Source organism: Alligator mississippiensis, chromosome 7 (genome assembly GCF_030867095.1).
Source record: "Alligator mississippiensis isolate rAllMis1 chromosome 7, rAllMis1, whole genome shotgun sequence".
Taxonomy (NCBI): Eukaryota; Metazoa; Chordata; order Crocodylia; family Alligatoridae; genus Alligator; species Alligator mississippiensis.
In genome coordinates, this window is record NC_081830.1 from 33090641 (window position 1) to 33109369 (window position 18729).

The following is an 18729-nucleotide window of genomic DNA, read 5'->3' on the forward strand; positions in this document are numbered from 1 at the left end:
CACCATGATGCCCACTGAAGCCCTGATCGTCCAGTTTTTTGTTACGAATGTGATTTTATGTATATGTGTGTGTGCCAGCTATAATTTGATTCAATCCCTTGAGGACGAACTTTTATTGTTAATTGATTTTGTGTTTGCTCGTTTAGTTTCACGAACCGTTGACAGAGTTATTAATAACCCAGATGATAGGTTTGAAGTATAATTCTATTGTGCCTTCAGCAAGGGGGGATGTCATGACCCAAAGGTCTGATTTTTGTGTGTGCTTCGGCATCAGAATTATCCCCGTAGGATTGCAGCTTCTTTGCACGGTGGAGTTTTGCTGCACAGAGAACCCGCGTGCAAAGGAGAGAGTTCCTGCCACTTTGCAGCTGGCTTTGCAGGGTGCATTTTCTTTGCAACACAGAAATGCACGGTGCAAAGAGTTCCTGCTCTTCGTATGCAAATTCGTGTCCCGCTATTGGCTAGTGCTAAATTATTCCCACGTAGCGGCTTGCGATTGGCCTGCTAGCTGTATAAGAGGCTTGAGCAGTTTTCACCCAAGCCGAAGAGGACTCCACATTCATCTCGTGGGGACTCTGGGTGCGCGGCAGGGTCATCGAAGCCCTGCGTGTTACTCAGAGGAGTTTGGCGGCCTGATCCACCGCCCACCTCTTCCCGTCTTCAAGCGGTAACTTTCTATAAGACGTATCGACAAGTTTTCTATTTTGAGGTGCGCTTGTCCTGGACATCCGGAGTTCTGTCTGCGTGGAGCCTAGCAAACTCCACGTGATTGTTCGTGTTCTGTCTGCGTGGAGCCTAGCAAACTCCACATGATTGTTCGTGTTTTCTGTTTGTAACCGCAACTCAAGCAAGTTTTTCAGCCTGCACCGCGACCATCTAGGTGTAAGTAAACAATCTTAAAATCAACCGTTAAGTGTCTGTGCCTAACTCTAGCTCGGCGCCCGCCCTCTCCGACCCGGCGTGCCCGGGCTGCCGGCCACAGCCCGCGTGCAGCGCGACAAAGGGCCTGGGTTCGCGCCCAGCCTGCACAGTTCCCCCTTCCTGGGCAGCTCTGCTCACCAGGCATCAGGTTGCAGGGAGTTTCTCACCATCTGTGCACCCCGGGCAGGTCTTACATTTGGTTTTCAAGCCCTCTCTGCCCACCCCTTGGTTTCTTCATTTGTTGAACCATTTTGTTTGCCAAATCATCTCTCTCAATTTTTCTGTGCCCTGTTTTGCCTCCTGACAGTGCTCTGAGGACACGATGGGTTGTGAGGCAGGACTCCAAGCAGTGCCAAGGATTCAGGCACCAACCCCTACTTGCTCTTTCAGATGAGATGCAGATGTCCCCTCAGCAGTCATTAGCTACTTGGGGGATCACAGTCAACCCCATGAATCAGAGGAGGCTGAAACACTGCCCAGCGTTAGAGGATGCTCCCGAGCCACAGGGCAGTGCAATAAGCCAGGTGTGGTGGCACTTTGAGGTCAGTAGCCCTTGACCAGCTGAGTGTCTAGGCTCAGAGGCAGTTGTGCAGAGCCCAAGATTCAGGTGGAAACTCATTAATACTTTAAAGACTCTTTATTATCCTTCTCTGCCTTGCAGCACCATCATATACCTAGGGACACAATCTGCTTGTTCTCATGGAGGAGCAATGCTATTTCTACTGGGAATTGCCCCTGGGAGACCTTTTCCAAGCAGAGGATTCTCTGCAGAATGGGCTATTTTGGGTCCTAACCAGGAAACATGTTACATCAGTTTGCCTCTCACGTTGAGATGTCCTTTGTTTCCACTGCTTCCAGGAGAGACATCCTATTTTTAGTTATATTGTTTTTCAAGGCGGAAGGCAAACTCAAGATGTACGTACACAGCCAGTCTACAGTCAGTATGTGGGACTGTAGCATGTGGAGATATGCTTGTGCTTGCTTTTGTCTAGCTTGCTGAGGTGCCAGTGGCGTGGCTGTTCTGGCAGCCCAGTCTTTAGTTGTACTCAGAGGGCAAGGCAGCCTTGCAGAGCCATGTATAAACCCTATAGTGCAGTGGTTTTCAAACTTTTTTTAATTTGTAGACCCCTAAAAATTTGTGAATGGAGGTGCAGATCCCTTTGAATGGTAGGTGTGGGTATTCACATACTTTTGATCAATCATAGTCATCTTTCATGGACCCCTTAGATATAGAGGGGTCCGCAGACCACAGGTTGAAAACCACTGCCTTAGTGTATTGCTATCTGTACTAGAGCTAGGTATGGTAGAGCTAGCTCAAGTATTTCTACACGTACTGAAATCAAACAGCTTTCATTTTTCTAAAAAGCAAGAAGTGCCAGAAAAATAGGCTTAGGAATTAGCTATGTTCCCTTTGGGGTCTTTCAGCAAAATTAAGGCAGAACTGGAAGATGGTTCATATTACCAGTAATTTGTGCCTGACTGAAGATGGTTTGTACTGCATGCAGCCTGGATTGAATGCGTCTACACATTGTTGGAAAAAAATAGAGGGCTTTTTTGTTTCTTTTCCTCAGTGTTTCCCAGCCCACTCTCTTCTGTGCACACTGTGAACTGTAGATTGAAGGTTCACCTTGTATTCTAAATCCTCATTGCTGTAGATTGGGTTCAGAATTAGATTTGGTCTAATTCTGAACCCAACGGAATTCAGATTCAGTCAAGCGTTCAGGTTTAAATATAGATTTGGGTCTGAATTTGGATTCGAATTCGGGTTCAGATTCTGGTTTGGATTCAGACTTGGGTTCATATTTAGATTTGGGTTCAGGTTCATGTTCAGATTTGGAGTTGGGTTTGGATTCGGAGTTGAATTCAGACTGGGATTTGGATTCACGTTTGAATGTGGATTCGGGTTTGGATTCAGATTTGAATTCAGGTTCAGATTCAGGTTTGGATTTGGATTCAGGTTCAAATGTGGATTCAGGTCTGGATTCAGATTTGAATTTTGGTTCAGGTTCTGGTTTGGATTTGGACTTGGGTTCATATTTGGGTTCGGATTTAGATTCAGATTTGGGCTGCCCTTCCCTCCTGCCCAGTTGGGCCTCACAGGAGCTCCTCAGCTGGCTCAGTGGAAGCTGTGGACTCGCCATTGCTGCAGGGGCTCCAGGAGAGGCAGGGGGCACTAGGCATCCCCACGCCTGTGCCTGGCTATGGGGATGCCCCAGGCTTGTGGGCTGCACCGGTTGCTCCCCTCCACAGAATCACCCACTCACCTTCTCTCTGGTCCAGTAGATCTTGAACTCTTTGTACAAAGTGGAACAGCTTCAGCAGCAAAGGTAGAGAATGTCACCCACCTGCCCCCGAACAGGCAGGTGCATTTGTAGGATATGTGGTTTTGAACCTGGGTCTTCTGTATCCTGGGTGAGTGCTCTGACTATGGAGTGCTGGTAGCAGGGTCGGGGAGGTAGCAGCAGTAGCAGCTTAAAAGAAAAGAGTAACCCTTACTTTGAAAGAAAGGACATGGGCTCCTCCCTTCAGGACTGTGAAGCACTGTTCAGGCACTCCCTAAGGGGTGGGGGAGGCTGGGTCCTGTCCCCTGGGACTGAATTAGCATTGTGCATTTGTTACTGGATCAAATGCACAAACAGCATTAGAAGCCAGCACCCAGGCTTGGTGTCATCCCTCTCAAGGCAGTGCCCAACCCGCTGGGCTACAGTCAGCTGTCCTCTTGCCTGCTTGCGTTCTAGCCACATGGTTCTTGAGCTCTTGACCATCCAGTGGGACAGCTGCAGTAGGAGGGGTTGGAGGGTGCCCTTAGCCTTGTCTAGCCTATGGCTTGGTGGCTTGGGTTCGTGGCTGAGAAGTGGGAATCATGGGTTTAAATCACCCTCAAGCTGTGAAAGGCCTACAATCCATGCCTCCCTTTTCCCACTTGGGCAGAAGGTGCAATCACCCTCTTCCTCCACCTTCCTACCTAGACATGGTTTCACAAAGCCACGGCTTTAGGTGATCAGGTTCAGGTTGGGGGTTTCAGTCTGCAAATCCCACATGAACAGACATACCTAACTTAGGGCAGCAAGAGACAGCATGGAGACCTTGGATGCATACATTATGTTTGGGGTCTTTTGTAGGTCTGCTTCTGGGTACCAATGCCATGATTTTAAATGAGACAACACACAGTATCGCCACACTGAGGCACCTTATTAAATCTGGGCTGTAAACTCACTGCAGTCAAGTCCCGAGGAAATCACCATGATGCAGAGGCATTGTGCAGTACTGGGAACCAAACAGATTTCCTAAATGTCCACTCCATTGACTTGAGTGTACTCCATCCTTCAGGCGGTAAAACCAGCCTAAGGTATTTCCAATGCACACAATTGAACAGCTGTTTTCAAAGTTTGCATTTCACAGTTTTAATCTAAACACAGGGGCATTTCAAGGGATAGAATGTGTTCAAATGATTTACTGCAGGGTTGTACAGCTGGCAGCCCATGATGGGTTACACAGCCAGTGCAACTTATTGGCACGGCTACCACTACATTGATGCATCTCCAAAATGCAGGGGGTGAATGCTACCACATGCCACCCCTTTCTCCCCCCAAACAGCTGCTTGCTGTTGAACTCAGGGTCTTTGGTCAATCTTAGCAACTCAAATTGGCAGCAAGGGAAAAAATGGGATGAGTAGCAGCAGAGTTCACCCCCTGAGGTCCAGAGCAATGCCACTGCAGTGGCTTTACCAGCCATGGGGACATGAACAACATGTACCACTGGCAGCTGGGGGGGGCACAGCGGTGCTGGTGGCGGCAGGAGTGTGGCAGCAGCCCAGAGCGCAGCAGCAGTAAGCAGGGAGCTTCTGTAGATGCTGCTGGCGCTGTCAGCAGGGGGGTGGCAAGTGCCTACCAGGGGTCAGCAACCACCCGCAGATGCCGCTGCCGGCAATCGCTGACTGCCCACAGATGCTGCCAACAGTGTTGGCAGCGAGGAGGTAGGGGTTGGTGAGTGGCGACCACCTGCATGCGCTGCCAAGACCGGTGCACCACCATGCTCAGGTGGCGCATGTGCACATGCACCTGCGTGAACCTCCTATGCGTCACCAATGCATGGGGACAAACTGCTGTCACGCCACCTGGCTCATGGGTCATCTGGCCCTTGGAAGCCCTGAGACCTGGATCCAGCCCATTGGTCCAGTCAAGCCACTCAAGACAGAAGCACTTTTGGGAATGCCCTGAAGATACCCATTGGTTTATGGGAAACTCAAGTTTAAGGCTCCTACATCATGTGGGCAATGGCTGAGTGGGGTTTTCAGCATGACCATTATGGAAATCCCCTCCCAAAACCCCTACATCCTGTATCTGGTGCTTAATGTCTCTGGTTCCCCAATTTCCATCTGAATGACGTTAACCCAGTCTCTTGGGGTCCACTGATGTCAGACAAGCAGTTGGAAAGCAATGAATCATAGAGAAGTGGGGCTGGAAGGGAGCTCCAGAGGTCACAGGCAGGATCATCCCTATCCAAACCGTCCCAGACACATCCGTCATTCAAAGTCTTCATGGAAATACTGTCAGCCCTGACCTAACACCAGACATCATGCCCGAACCTGCCACAGGTAAGGCAGGGGCCCATGGGCTCCTGGGTAGAGGGTCACACCCCTGCCACAGAGGAAGGCAACCCCCACCCCCAGGCCATGCCAATTTCTTAATTTCATAGATTTCATAGACATTAGGGGCTGGAAGGGACCTCGTGAGATCACCAAGTCCAGCCCCCTCTGCCAGAGGCAGGAAGTCTGCAGGGGTCAGATAATCCCAACACGATAAACATCCAAATGCCTTTTGAATGAGTCCAGAGTAGGCGCTTGCACCACCTCTGGGGGCAATCTGTTCCAGACCTTGGACACTTGGACTGTAAAGAAGTTTTTCTTTATATCGAGTCTGAATCAGCCTTCTAGAAGTCTGTGGCGGTTAGACCTAGTTATCCCTTGGGGAGCTCTGGTGAACAACTGTTCTCCCAGATCCTGATGCACCCCCCTTATATACTCATAAGGCAGCCACCAAGTCCATCCTGAGCCTTCTCTTTGCCAGGCTGAAGAGCCTTCCCTCTCCTCATAAGGCTTGCTCTCTTGGCCTTTGATCATATGGGTGACTTGCCTCTGGACTCTCTCAAGCTTATCCACATCCCTCCTGAAGTGGGAGGGCTGAAACTGGATGTAGTACTCCAGCTGCGGCCTCACTAAAGCCAAGTGGGAGGATGTCATCCCTGGCTTTGCTTGAGATGCATGCCAGAGTTTGGTTTGCTCTGCCGGCCCCAGCATTACAGTGGGGGCTCATGTTCATCTTGGGGTCAATCAAGACCCCCAAGTCCCTTTCGGTTGTGGTGCTAACAAGCGTAGCACCGACAAGACTATAAGTATGATGCTGGTTTTTTCTCCGAAGCTGGAGTACCCTGCACTTCTCTACATTGAATGCCATCAGATTTAGGTCTGCCCACTTTGCAAGTGTGTCCAGGTCAGCCTGTATCCCCAGCCTGTCCTCCATTGTGATCGCCATCCCCCATGGTTTAGTGTCGTCCGCGAACTTTGCCAGTCCGCATATGACACCCGAATCCAAGTCATTAATGAAGATATTGAAGAGTACCAGCCCAAGCACTGAGCCCTGGGGGACTCCACTAGTAACCTTGCGCCATGTTGATTTGTTCCCATCATGTGGATTCAGGTGTGGATTCAGATTTGAATTTTGGTTCAGATTCTGGTTTGGGTTCATATTCAGGTTTGGATTTGAATTCAGATTCAGATTTGGTATCCCTGTCCTCTGACTGCATTTCTTGTGGGACGGGGTGGATTTGCCTTGCGCTTTGAGGATTGAGTTCTTGAGGAACAACCATTCCTCACTGACTCCCCTTCCTAGGGGGTCCATGGTGCCTGACTGACCAGCAATATTCCCTCTAAGGCTTAGCGATCCATAAGCGCGCCGCTTTGGTCCGTTCCCAAATTGGTCTCACCTCCCCCTTTTGGTGCACTGAACAAATTATTCTCACATAATTTGGGAGAAAAGAGTCTTGAAATACTATATATATTATATATTTTACTTTAAAAAAATTTAAATATAAACCCCTACCAAAACAGAAATGTTTATGTGTAGTTTTCCACCTGAGGAGAGCATGCAAAAGAGAATGGATTTCATGTGACAGACACAAATCACATCATTTAATATACTCTGTAAAGCTCTGATACTGTGAAACACTGAAGGTATGCCTGGTCTGCCCTATCTGGCAGATTTCATCATTTCAAAAATGATCAACACTGCCTCCGTGTCTCTGCAACCTTTGAAAGTGGCATTGGGCCTTGTGCGTCCTGCCACTGCACGCGCACAGCTTAGAGGGAACCTTGCTGATCAGTCTTCTGAGTTTGTGGAAGTCAGCCTTCCCAAAGTTGAGGATTTCTGTTTTACTGAGGGATTTGCCCACCCTGCATTGCACAGAGAAAGTAATCAGATCATGGTCACTGTCACCAAGCTTGCCCTCACTCCTCCGATCACTCACCACATCATCCCCTTTGGCCAGAACCAGATCCAGCAGTGCCTCTCCCCTAGTTGGCCCGTAGACCTCTTGTGTTAGGTACAGGTCATCAATGCAGGTGAGGAAGCTACGCAACCGGTCAAACCTGGCTGTGTGCTCATCCCACAAGATGTCAGGGAGGTTGAAGTCTCCCATGGCAATCATACACTGGGAATGTGCAGCCTTGGCCAGATCCCTATTGACTTTGAGATCCAGTTCTTCTTCTTGGTTAGGTCTGTAATAGGCTCCTACCAGTATATCCCCTTCCCCAGGTTCCCCCTGTATTTTAACCCAGAGGGTCTCAAGACGCCCTCCATGGTTAATGAATTCTGTTTGAAGGGAAGTGTACTGCTCCTTGACACAGCGAGCTACACCCCAACCCCTCTTCCCAACACAGTCTGTCCTGTAGAGGGTACAATCTGAATACAATCTGACCGGGGGCGAAATTCCTTCCTGACCCCAAATGTGGTGACCGGTCTGACCCTGAGCGAAGGGGCAGGATGCTCTAGCCCCCTGCAGGGTTGAGCCCAGCAGAAGCACTGGCCCAGCAGCAACCAGAGGGAGGCTGAAAGCCCCCTGATGCAGGTAGCAGAGGGGACGGGGGAGGGGGGGGGCACCCAGTGCAGCCCACAAGCCTGGGGCATCCCCATAGACAGGCACAGTGGGGATGCCTCTTCTGGAGCCCCTGCCTGGACCGCACAACCACAGCTTCCACTGACCGGCTCCTGTGACGTCTAGCTGGGTGGGAGGGCACCTGACCGGGACAGCGGGGCAGGGCAGCCCAAATCCAAACCCGAATATGAACCCAAATCCAAACCAGAATCCAAACCTGAATCCACATTCAAACCTGAATCCAAACCTGAATCCACATTCAAACCTGAATCCAAATCTAAGTCTGAATTCAAATCCGAATCCAAACCCAAATCTGAACGTGAGTCTGAACCCAAATCCGAATCCAAACCTGAATTCAAATCTGAATCCAAACCTGAATCCACATTTAAACCTGAATCCAAATCTAAGTCTACATTCAACTCCGAATCCAAACCCCACTCCAAATCTGACCCTGAATCTGAAGTCAAATCCACATATGAACCCAAGTCCGAACCCAAACCAGAATCCGAACCCCAATTCAAATCCCAATCCAGACCCGAATTCACATTTAACCCAGAGCCCAACTCCTCATTCAAATCGGAACCCGAATCCGATCCTGAACCCGAACCGCAATCTGTTCCCGGGTTCAAATGTGAACCCGGCCCCAATCCGCATCGGACCGCGGAGTCAGAGCGAGCCCGAGGGAGCAGGGGGCGGGGCCCCAGGCCAGGCCTGGTTGGGGATTGGCTGCGGATGGCGGGGGGCGGGGCGGGGCGGGGCGGGGCCGGGCGGGCGGCAGGAGCAGGAGCAGGAGCAGGAGCAGGCCGGGCCGGGCCGGGCCGTGGAGGCGGCAGCATGGCGTTGGCGGGGGAGCTGGAGAAGCTGCGCACGGCGGGGACCGGCATGGCCATGGCCGTGCTCACCAGCGGCGGCGACGCACAAGGTGGGAGCGGGCGGGCGGCAGCGCTGCTCGATGTTCGGGGGCCCCGCGGGGCTGGGCTGGGCTGGGCGGGGCCGGCAGCAGGCGGCGCCAGTCGGTGCCTGGGGGTTCCCCCCAGTGGGTGCTGGGGGCGCTGGGTGGGGCACGGCCAGGCCAGGCCCCCTCCCTTGGCCGCCGTGAGGCCTCCGCTGAGGGGACACGCACCGTGGCTGTCACCTACGCCCACGGGGTGGCCCTTGCCACCTGGTTCAGGCAGCTGTGCAGCCCTGGGCAGGACCCCGTGGTGAGGCCAGTCCCGCCCATCTGCCCTTGACAAGGCATGGCGATGCTAAGGTTGCATGCTTGCCCCTGCCCTCCTTCCTGACCCCCCAAGCTGCGCTCTCATGTCTGCCCGGCCCCTTCTTCCACAGGCCGGGTCCCCCCTTCCTGGACTGGTGTCAGGCCGCGGGGGGCTCCGCAGCATCCACGCACTCTTGGCAGGTCTTACATTTGGTTTTCAGATCCTCCCCCCAGCCCTTGGTTCCTTCATTTCTTAAACCCTTTTGTTTGCTAAATGGCCTCCACAGGCTTGCAGTGCCCTGTTTTGCCTCCTGACAGCGTGATGCGATGGGTCATGAGCCAGCTCTCCAAGTGGTGCCTGGGACCCGGGCACCAACCCCTAGCTGCTCTCGCAGATGAGATGCAGATGGCCCCTCAACAGTTGGTAGCTCCTTGGGGGACTGAAGCAACCTCCATGAATCAGAGGAGGCTGAAACACTGTCCAGCATCAGAGGATGCTCCAGAGCCACAGGGCAGTGCAATAAGCCAGGTGTGGTAGCACTTTGAAGCCAGCATCCCTCTGGCAGGTGTCCCACTGAGCAGTTAGGCTCAACTCAAAGGCAGCTGTGCAAAGCCACAGGTTCCTTTAAAGCAGATGGGCTTTGTCACAGTCAGAGACGTAGAGGCAAGGATCTGGAGAAGTGCTTGCCATTTGTAAACAGTGGCTTTGTAGAGCATGCAGTCTGCAGCAGAGTAAGCTCCTAAATACCCCTAGGTCAAGACATGGCTGCACTTCATCCTAGCTCTGCCCTTCTATGTCCATGTGTTACGATGATAATATTATGTGTGATCGCGTCGTGCTGTTCTTATGGCAAGAAGAGCGTGTTTAATGGCTCTTTTTGTTTAAAGGTTGCATAACACAGCAGCTAGAGGCTGGTAGAAGCTGCAGCTTGCCACTGCCTCGCCATCCCCTTGCAGGCCAGAATTTCCCATCCCCAGATTGAGAAAGACGGTGATCTGCATTCATGGCTGCACATCCCTATGATTCTTTAACCTTCCTGTAGCCATTTTTCACCACTAGATCTCAAACTGTTTTATGAGAGAAGGCACTATCACATGCCAAGGGAGCAGCCGTTCATGCACACCTTAGTCCTGAAATAAAGGAAATTTCCCATGGGAACATTTCACCTTCTCAACCTCAGCTGTTTTAGTGCTGAAGCCGTTTCAAATAAAGACCTGATTGGGATGCATTTGTAATGGTGACAGTGCTGTTCATATTTTTGCCGTCTCTATGCTTCACAATGGCTGAACCAACTGTTCCCAGGCATTCTAGAAATCTGGAAAAGTCTAGCCTGAAAGGTAGAAGTTCTGGAAAATGTTGTGCGACTACACAAAGGGGTTATTATGCAGATGCTTTTGTGTCCTGTCCCCTTGTTTTCTGTGGATTCCTACCTCTATGGCCTGTCACTTCTTATTAAGTAATTACTTTGTAAAATCTTGTGGCAAAATTTCTTTTCACTTGTCTGTAAAGCACCAAGCAAGCCAGCAGTGGTGACACAACGTATCAGCATGATGCTCCTAGTTGAATGTCCTTGACAAATCCTAAACAGTTTCTCTTTCTTGGTTGCTTGCATCAAATACCTGTAGTTCCCCCAGTAGTAATCCTTTGCCAACAGGCTCTGTGCTTAATTATCTTAACCAGTCCTTGATTCCCAATTTCTTGTCTTTGGCGCAACTTGGTTTTTGAACATTGTTCTTGCAGTTACTTTTTCTCTTTGTAATATGAGATGCACTTAGCATCATGCATCAGCTCTTCCAGGCGAATTTTATAGAGCTCCACTGATTATTTTTTTTTGAGCCACCCTGCTTTACGCTAACTGAGGATCTGCACTAACATGTTTAATATCACAAGCCCTTTTTAGTTCATTTTCTCAGATGATGAGAGTGGCAGTGAAAGGTTGGAAAATAAAGTGGAGTCACACACACAAGATGTATAAAGTAACCTTGCTAAATTTTGTTGTGGGGTGTTGGATTAACGAAACCGGGAGGAGGGCAGGAGAGAGGAGAATCCTGCTCGCAGGCAGAATAATAGAACGTGACCCCACTGATATGGTATCCCAGTGATGGCTATGGAAGAAGCTGTTGTACAGACAGGACAGAGTGGCCCTGCAGTGTCCAGATTATACCAAGGCTTCCATCATTGCTTCAATGTGGAAGAATTATGGAGCTGAATGAACACAGGGGAGGCACGCCTATTTCAGTGCATGTTAAGAAACCACTTTGAGTTACTCTGACTCAGAAAATTGCATTCATCTCCTCTTCCAATCTTCTAAAACTCTTAAATCTATGCCATAATGAAGAGGGGAAACTTGGGTGCATCCCTGTTAATATCCAAATGCTCTTATGTTTCAAAACGAAACTTTCCCTTTTTGTCATTGCTTGTGTTCCTCCAGCTTGGTTTTTGGTGTTCAGGGTCGGCTTTTTGCTTGAGGGACTCCTGCAATGACTTTGAGAAAATAGGCCTCTTCGCTCAATGCCCAGGCAGGTTGCTGAAGTAGGGGAAAAAAATGCTTTGGGGGTGGGGGAAGGGAGGCAGGGGTTGAAAGAAGTGGACGCTTTCCTTTAATTGGTCCTGATTCAGTGAAACACGTAGATAACTTGAAGGCTGTGCTTAAGTCCATCCCTATTCAGGAATGCCTGTCAGCACCTGCCTAAAGCTAGGGCTGTGAACACATGTTCAAAATTAAGCACACGTTTAAATGCCTTCCTGATTAGGGAGCGTAGTTAGCAGTCCAACACTTCCTGCCAGCACAGTTTTGCAGGCAGCAGGGTTAGGTTGCAGAATCAGGAAGCTTCGGAATATCTGCCTCTGCCCAGTTTCATGTTGAGCCATACAGTGAATAGGTAGACAGCTTGTTTAGCTTCCTACAGATTAGTTTTACAAGCCACGGTTCAAGGATTAGCCGAGCGCTGGAATTCTGGGAGTGGTGGTGCCCTGAAGGAGATCTTTCCAGGGCTCCTGAAGAGTCCATACCTGCTTACACAATCCTTTTAGCTTGCTTGCTTTGGCTGAGTTTCTCTAGCAGGGCAAGGAGCATGGTAGAGGTGACTGATTAATTCTGCTCTCTGTTCAGAATCAAAGGGCAGGAGGAATCAGGCCTGCTTCCTAGAGATAAGTCTATGACTCGCAGAAATGATTTTTATTTTGTATATTTAAAGGCTCTTACAGCCTTTTGTAAAATTCCTAAAAAGGAGCTAGTATAGCATATATAGCTGTAGCTACATCCAGCCAACACTAGGCAGGCAGGTAGTCTAACCCATGGGAACAGTCTCAGAGAGATTAATGGATCACAGGATGGTTGCTGTGTTGTCTAAGGGTGTGTGTAGACAAAACAAGGGGGATGCATGCATGACACTTTTTAAAGTGGGTTAAATGCTTTTGCACCACTTTAATGGTGTTGCTGTTTGCACGCATTGGCGGCATATTGCACATTAATTCCAGCTGCTACAGCACATTTGGTGGTGTAATGCGCCTTAAATGACTTTGTTTGCTCCGAGGAATTTTAGTTTGCTGCCCCACAGGTACAGAGTGAAGCACTGGGCTCCGTGCAACTCTAGGGCTCTGCAGGCAGCTTGTGCAGGTAGCCTGGCAGCAGCCTAGGAAGGCAGGCTCCACCAAAGGGGAAAAAAAAGCGTCAAGCGGTCCTTCGCTCCGTGGCTGTGGTGCCCCCTGAGACTGCCTGAGCCGGGTGTGGGGCTGCTGCTGCCATAGTGGGAAGCATCAGTCCCCGCCACAGCCCAGGGTCTGCTCCACCTGCTGGCAGCTCGCTCTCCCCTCCCCTCTGCTGGACAGGCAGGTAAGACAGGTGTACATGACATGGGGTTTACTTTACCCTAAATTGAAGTGGTGTTTTTAAAAACCCACCACTTCAATTTAAGGCCCCCGTTTTGTCTACACATGACCTAAGCACTTGCAGGATCTGTCCCAGGGTAGCTAACATGCATCTTAATAGGATGCAACCTGACAACAATTAGGCAGGTGGTGAATTGGGACTGTTGCTCTAGTTAGTTAAGAACAACACACTGGTGTGTTCTTGTTCACCTAGGTGAGGGGTGTCAAACATATGACTTGTGGGCTAGATGTGGCCTGTGAAGCCGTGTGATCCAGCCTGCAAGGTTCTTAGAGGGGCCAGGGATTCGGGTAGGGTCTGCCACCAAAATTGGGGTATGGAGCCCTGTTGGGGACACATTTCAGTGGTAAGGCAGTGAGCAACAGGTGCATTAACCCCTGGGCTCCCTGGGTCTAAATCCAGCCCTCGAGGAGCCCTCCAGTTGGGATCCAACCCAGGGGTGCTGGGTGAGTTTGACACCCCAGACCTAGATTATAGATAATATTGTCTGCTGCGCTTGTAAAACACCCAGCAGAGCCCTACCCCATTCTCCTAGAGCTTAAGCTCCTGTTGCAAGCTTAGTATTTATTTGCTGATGAGTCTAAGCCACAAACTTTCTGATTTCTCTAACAGAATCTATAACAGCACAAATACAGTCCTGACAAACTACGAACTAAGTGGCCTGTTCCATTCTCTGCCCTCTTTTCAGCCATCCTTTCTGATGGCAGGCGCAAAGTCCCTCAGTTTGGCGGGGAAGCAGGAGGTCCACACTCAGGATTGCAGTGCATGTGTTGAATACCTGAGGTTATTTGACAGTAGAGCCCCAGGTTGGTTCTTTAGCCCCATGCACATTTTTATTTCCTTTGCAATTTTACAGGCTAGATCATCACTTCCAGGAATGCCGTTTGCATTTCAAATGTCAGAATGAAACCCTCATGGCAGGACTTGAGAAATCCTTTTGTGATGTGCCCTCAACAAACAGGAAATTCACTTTGGCAGCTGCTTTCCATCATTACAAAAAACAATGCTTTAAAATTTGCTACAAAAATTTGCTTTAAAAATACATGTTTCTAGCTCACAGGTGCAAAGACCCTTCCAAATATGATTGAGCATGAACCAGTAACATTCCCCTAGTCAGCAGAAGCATGGATTAAAAAGTCAGACAGGGAAAGGAAAATAAAAGCAACAGGTGTAACAAACACTTAAAAATGCGAAATAGGTGACAATATATTGCAGTTAAAGACAGCAAAGAATAGCCTTTCTGTACATGATGGGATGTGGCTGGCACAGGCACACACCATAGGGTTGTAGGATTGGAAGGGACCTCTTGGGTTACCACATCCAGTCTTTTGCCACCAGTAGTGTAACTATGGGTGAGCAAGCAGGGAACGGGCCCTGAGCACTATATAAGAGGAGTTGGGGAGGCAGAATGGAGCTGGGGGGATGCCTCATCCTCCCATTCCTGTTTCTCCCCCAACACACACAAACCCTGCATCTTCCCTGCAGCAGCTCCAGTTGCTGGGAAAGGGTAAAGATGTCACCTGGTTTTGCCTTTCAAAATCAGTGTTCAAATGCCTGCTGGGTACATGTGCCAGCAGCAAAAAAAGGAGGTGGTATTTCCACCTCCCCTCCAGCAGCAAACCACCTAAGGTGCTGCTCCTGCCAAGGGTACCATACTGGCCAGTTACGACTGCCTGTCCCCACAGAGCTTGTAGAAAGAGAGGAGCTCTCCGGATCACAGCTCCAGTAGAGGGGAAGAGAATGGCAAAGGGGGTAGATATATTAGGGGAGATCAGGTAATAAGGGGAATGGGGAGTGCATTACAAAGCGTCGCTGCACCTGATTTAGTGATCCAGTGTTTTGTTCAACATGGTGGCATTTTCTAGCATAGAACCAGTCCTGGAGAGGAAGTTCTGTTGAGTTAGCACAGCAGCCTTTCATCTGCAGGGAATTGGGTTCAGTCCAATTCAGGCCAAAAGTCAGCTGAGTCTGGATGGGTCGTCCTAGTCCCTTGTGAATACTTTTCCACATCAAAAAACCAGTCACCCATGGCAGCACAGCTGGCTGCCCCTGATCAAGAGCCCTCTGCCTTTAGGGTGGTGGGAAGGTTACAGATCATTAGGCTTGCTAACTAAGATGTGGAAGGAAACTTGGGACATATTTGCCCATTCAGTACTTGGTTTGAGACTGTTGCTTTTACAAGCAATTACAATATCCACACTTTAATTTTTGCTTTTAATAAATAGGCTTGTTTGCTTTTTGTCTTTTTATTGGGGTGGTGGGAGTGGGGCAGGGACTTCCCTCCCTCAATCTATTCAAATGTAGGGAGGAGCTGCAAAACCTTAGGAAATAAAATTTATTGTGAAATTTCCTCTGGTTGCCAAGCTAATAACGGATGCAGAAAGAAACAAGGAAATAAAACCTTCCCCCTTGGTTGAGGAATCTTTTCCTCTCTCTTTCTCTCCCGCCCCCCCCCCCCCCCCCCACCAGTTTCTCCTTGCTCACCTCAGGTTTCTTCTCTCCTGCTTTCTCCCTTCCATTCAGTCTCTTCTTTCCATTTTGCCCACAAACCTCCATAATAGTCCGAAGGCACAGATGAGAAGCATTAGCCAAGAGCTGAGGAACACAGACAGCTAACATCTCTCAGACTCATCCTAAAGGGTGTTTTGAGTGCTGCTTTTACAGTTCTTCCCAAGGTCCAGGCCATTCTTAATGGGGATTGTTGTGGAGTCCAGGTAATCTGTGTAAACACGCTTCAAGAAAACCCAAGGGTGGACTGCGATAGTAGGCTCATGTTTATTCTGTTGCATTTAGTTTAAGCCCTGTATAAGAGCAAGTATTTATAATGTGCTGCAGTCTTGTATATGAAAGTTGCTTGCATCCACATGTGTTGTTGGAATTCCTCCTTCTATCATGTTCATGTTTGCAAATCATTCCTATGCCTATATTGTTAGCCTCTAGTCTTGTGATTGATTATTCATAGTTATGGGGCTCCAAGGAGCAACACCCCTTTTCTAGTCCATATAACAAGTGTCCAGTGCTGCAGTAGCTGAGCAGAGGGAGATGTTGAAATCCTCTGGGCCTGCTGTTTATTTTGTGTTTCTTTTTCAGGTATGAATGCTGCTGTCCGTGCTGTGACTCGCATGGGAATTTACGTCGGAGCAAAAGTTTTCCTGATCTATGAGGTCTGATTCCACCCCCCCGTGCTTGGTCATTGTAGAGGGGCAGAGACAGTCCAGCTGTGTCCTTTAAATGGTTATGTACAGAAAAATGAAACTCATTGGGGAAAACACTCTGGGGCTTGATTAATGCAGTAATAAAGCATCAGTCATTCTCCTGCAGAGACCTGCACTCAAATCCGACTTCTAGTAGGGGAGTATAATCACTACCTGGTTCTAGGTACGATTTCACTGAGGCTGAAGAGAAAAAGGCCTCACCTGAAGCCAGGTGAGAAGTCAGTGAGGGTTGGCAGTATAACCCAGGAGTCAGAGTCATGACTCCTAGGGCACATGCACACATGTATGCAATGCAGGTCCGGGTGCTTTTAAAAGCGCACTGCACTGCATCACATGCATTTGTATAAATGGCGAAATGTGCATCAGCGCTGAGAAAATGGCGGCGGTGTGCTTTGAACTAAATCACACCTTAAGGTATTTTAGTTTCAAAGTGCACTGTTGCCATTTTTTTAGCGCTAATGCACACTTCACCATTTATACAAATCCATGCGACACTGCGCCAGGCACATCAGTTCGTGTGCTCCACAGACTTGATTAATTGAGTCTGCTCCAATCTGCTGGATTTCCAGTGTGTCGAAGCAAACAAATGTATGTGTATAAATGCCCCTAATCTCTGCCACTCCAGGTTCAATCAACATTTTTATCTGACAGGCAGCTTTGGCCCACGCTGGAGCAGCAGAGGCAGCGTTAGCTTGTGGCTGAATCTCAAGGACAGAGCTGTCCGGCAAGAAGCCCATTGCTCTCGAGAGCCGTGCCTTCATGGCTTTATAGGGACCCCTTGTTTGTCTTCTTCATTGTCCAGCTCCCTTGGAGTTTAGCACAGACTCTGCCTTCCAGCCAGCACAGTTCCTGTCATCGGAAATAGTGGGGCAGTCTCATCACTCAGTCAGGGTGGACGGTTTTCATGCTCTGCCTTTTTCCATGCGAGATGGAGCTCTTGCTCTTTTGCTTTGCCAGCAAGGTCTGCTCCCAGGCTTGTTAGGAAAACAAGCAGATTAAGGCTCCGAAAACAGCCCTGTTTCCCCTCAGGGACTTAGAAACCCAGCTGGGGAAATACCTCACATTCCAGGCACTGTATCAGTATCTGCTTGCTGGTGAGCTTGCTCCCAGGCACGTACAATCACCAGGGGCCTTTCTGTCAATACCGATGGGCTTTGCATCGAGACCCAGAGGAGTAGCCTTATCAAGGGTGCACGTGAGTGCAGTACTGGTGACCCCAGTGTCTTGTATGACCTTGGGCCATCCATCAACCAGTTGAGTGATGCCCTGGAAGCCCACTAATGCTCTTCCTTCAGGAGTTTGTTGCTGTCAGACAAAAGCTAGTTTAATATCTCATTTAAAAAAACAGGAGCAAACACAGCTGTGCCATGAGCACCTGTGGAAGGTTCCTCATAATGTATCCTTCTGCTCTAGGGTTTTTGGTTGTAGCCATGTTGATCTACGGACATAAGCAAACAAGGTTCTATGGGTAGATGTAATAACTTTTATTAGACCGGCCAGCAGACTCTCTCTCTCTGCCTGAAGAAGGGTGTTTGTGCCCAAAAGCTTGCAAAGAACATTTTTCTCACTGTTTAGTTGCTCTAATAAAAGATATCTACCCAAAGAACCTTGTCTGTCCTTTTGCTCTAGAAATTGGTACCCTGTGCAGAATTAAAGGATGGGGATATTCATTCTGTTGTTCGCTCCTTTGAATGCATGTGGGTTTTCTCACCTCCTGGTCCTGGGCTCTCTCCTTGGACTATTTGTGCCCATTTCTCCCCTAGTTCCAGAAGCCATGTGACCCTTTAGACTACAGGTTGGCAACTGATGGCCCGCCGGCTGAATCTAGCCTTCAGAGGTGGGTTGAGGTGCATGGGACTGTGGCAGTATTCCAGCAGTAAAGGGCTTGGCCATTCCAACCTGGGTCATTCCAGCCCACCTCTAGACAGAGTTGCCAGCTGCTGCTTTAGATGGCAGGCTTCCCTGCTTTTTTGGATGGTAGAGTACCTCTGGGATAATCTTTTCCTTTAGTACACGTAGAAGTGGCTGAATCATGGCAGCTTGTGTTTTCTTGGGAGACTGATTCTGTCTTCTCCATGAAATCCCCCACAAAGTCCATCCTGGCCTGTTGTCCATGTAGTTATCAAAGGGCAGCTGTGGGGACCCTGCCCTGTTTGGCCCCTCAAAGAATCTCCAGGGTTTAGTCTCTTCTTTTCCCATCACTTGGTATCTTTCTGCTTTTTCAAGGCCAGGCTATAGCTGGGAGAGGGTAAACACTGCTTCTGGCTGCAGGTGCCACTTGCAACACCTTTAGAAGGAAAGGGAACATGATCAGGCCATGATTGGTGTGGGGGATTTTAAGTACTGAAGCTCC

At 49.3% G+C, this 18729-nt stretch overlaps 1 protein-coding gene across 2 annotated transcripts in view; it reads left to right on the plus strand.

Moving 5' to 3' along the window:
• Positions 1–8842: 8842 nt before the first annotated feature.
• Positions 8843–18729, plus strand: part of PFKL (phosphofructokinase, liver type) — a 38897-nt gene continuing 29010 nt past the window's right edge. Inside the window, exons 1-2 of one of the 2 annotated variants that reach the window (XM_006272039.4) lie at positions 8843–8995; positions 16252–16325. In XM_006272039.4, the coding sequence (XP_006272101.1) occupies positions 8908–8995; positions 16252–16325 (162 nt within the window). In that variant the 5' untranslated portion in view covers positions 8843–8907. The remainder of the gene's footprint in view (positions 8996–16251; positions 16326–18729) is intronic. The other variant, XM_059730790.1, reaches the window with a different exon arrangement.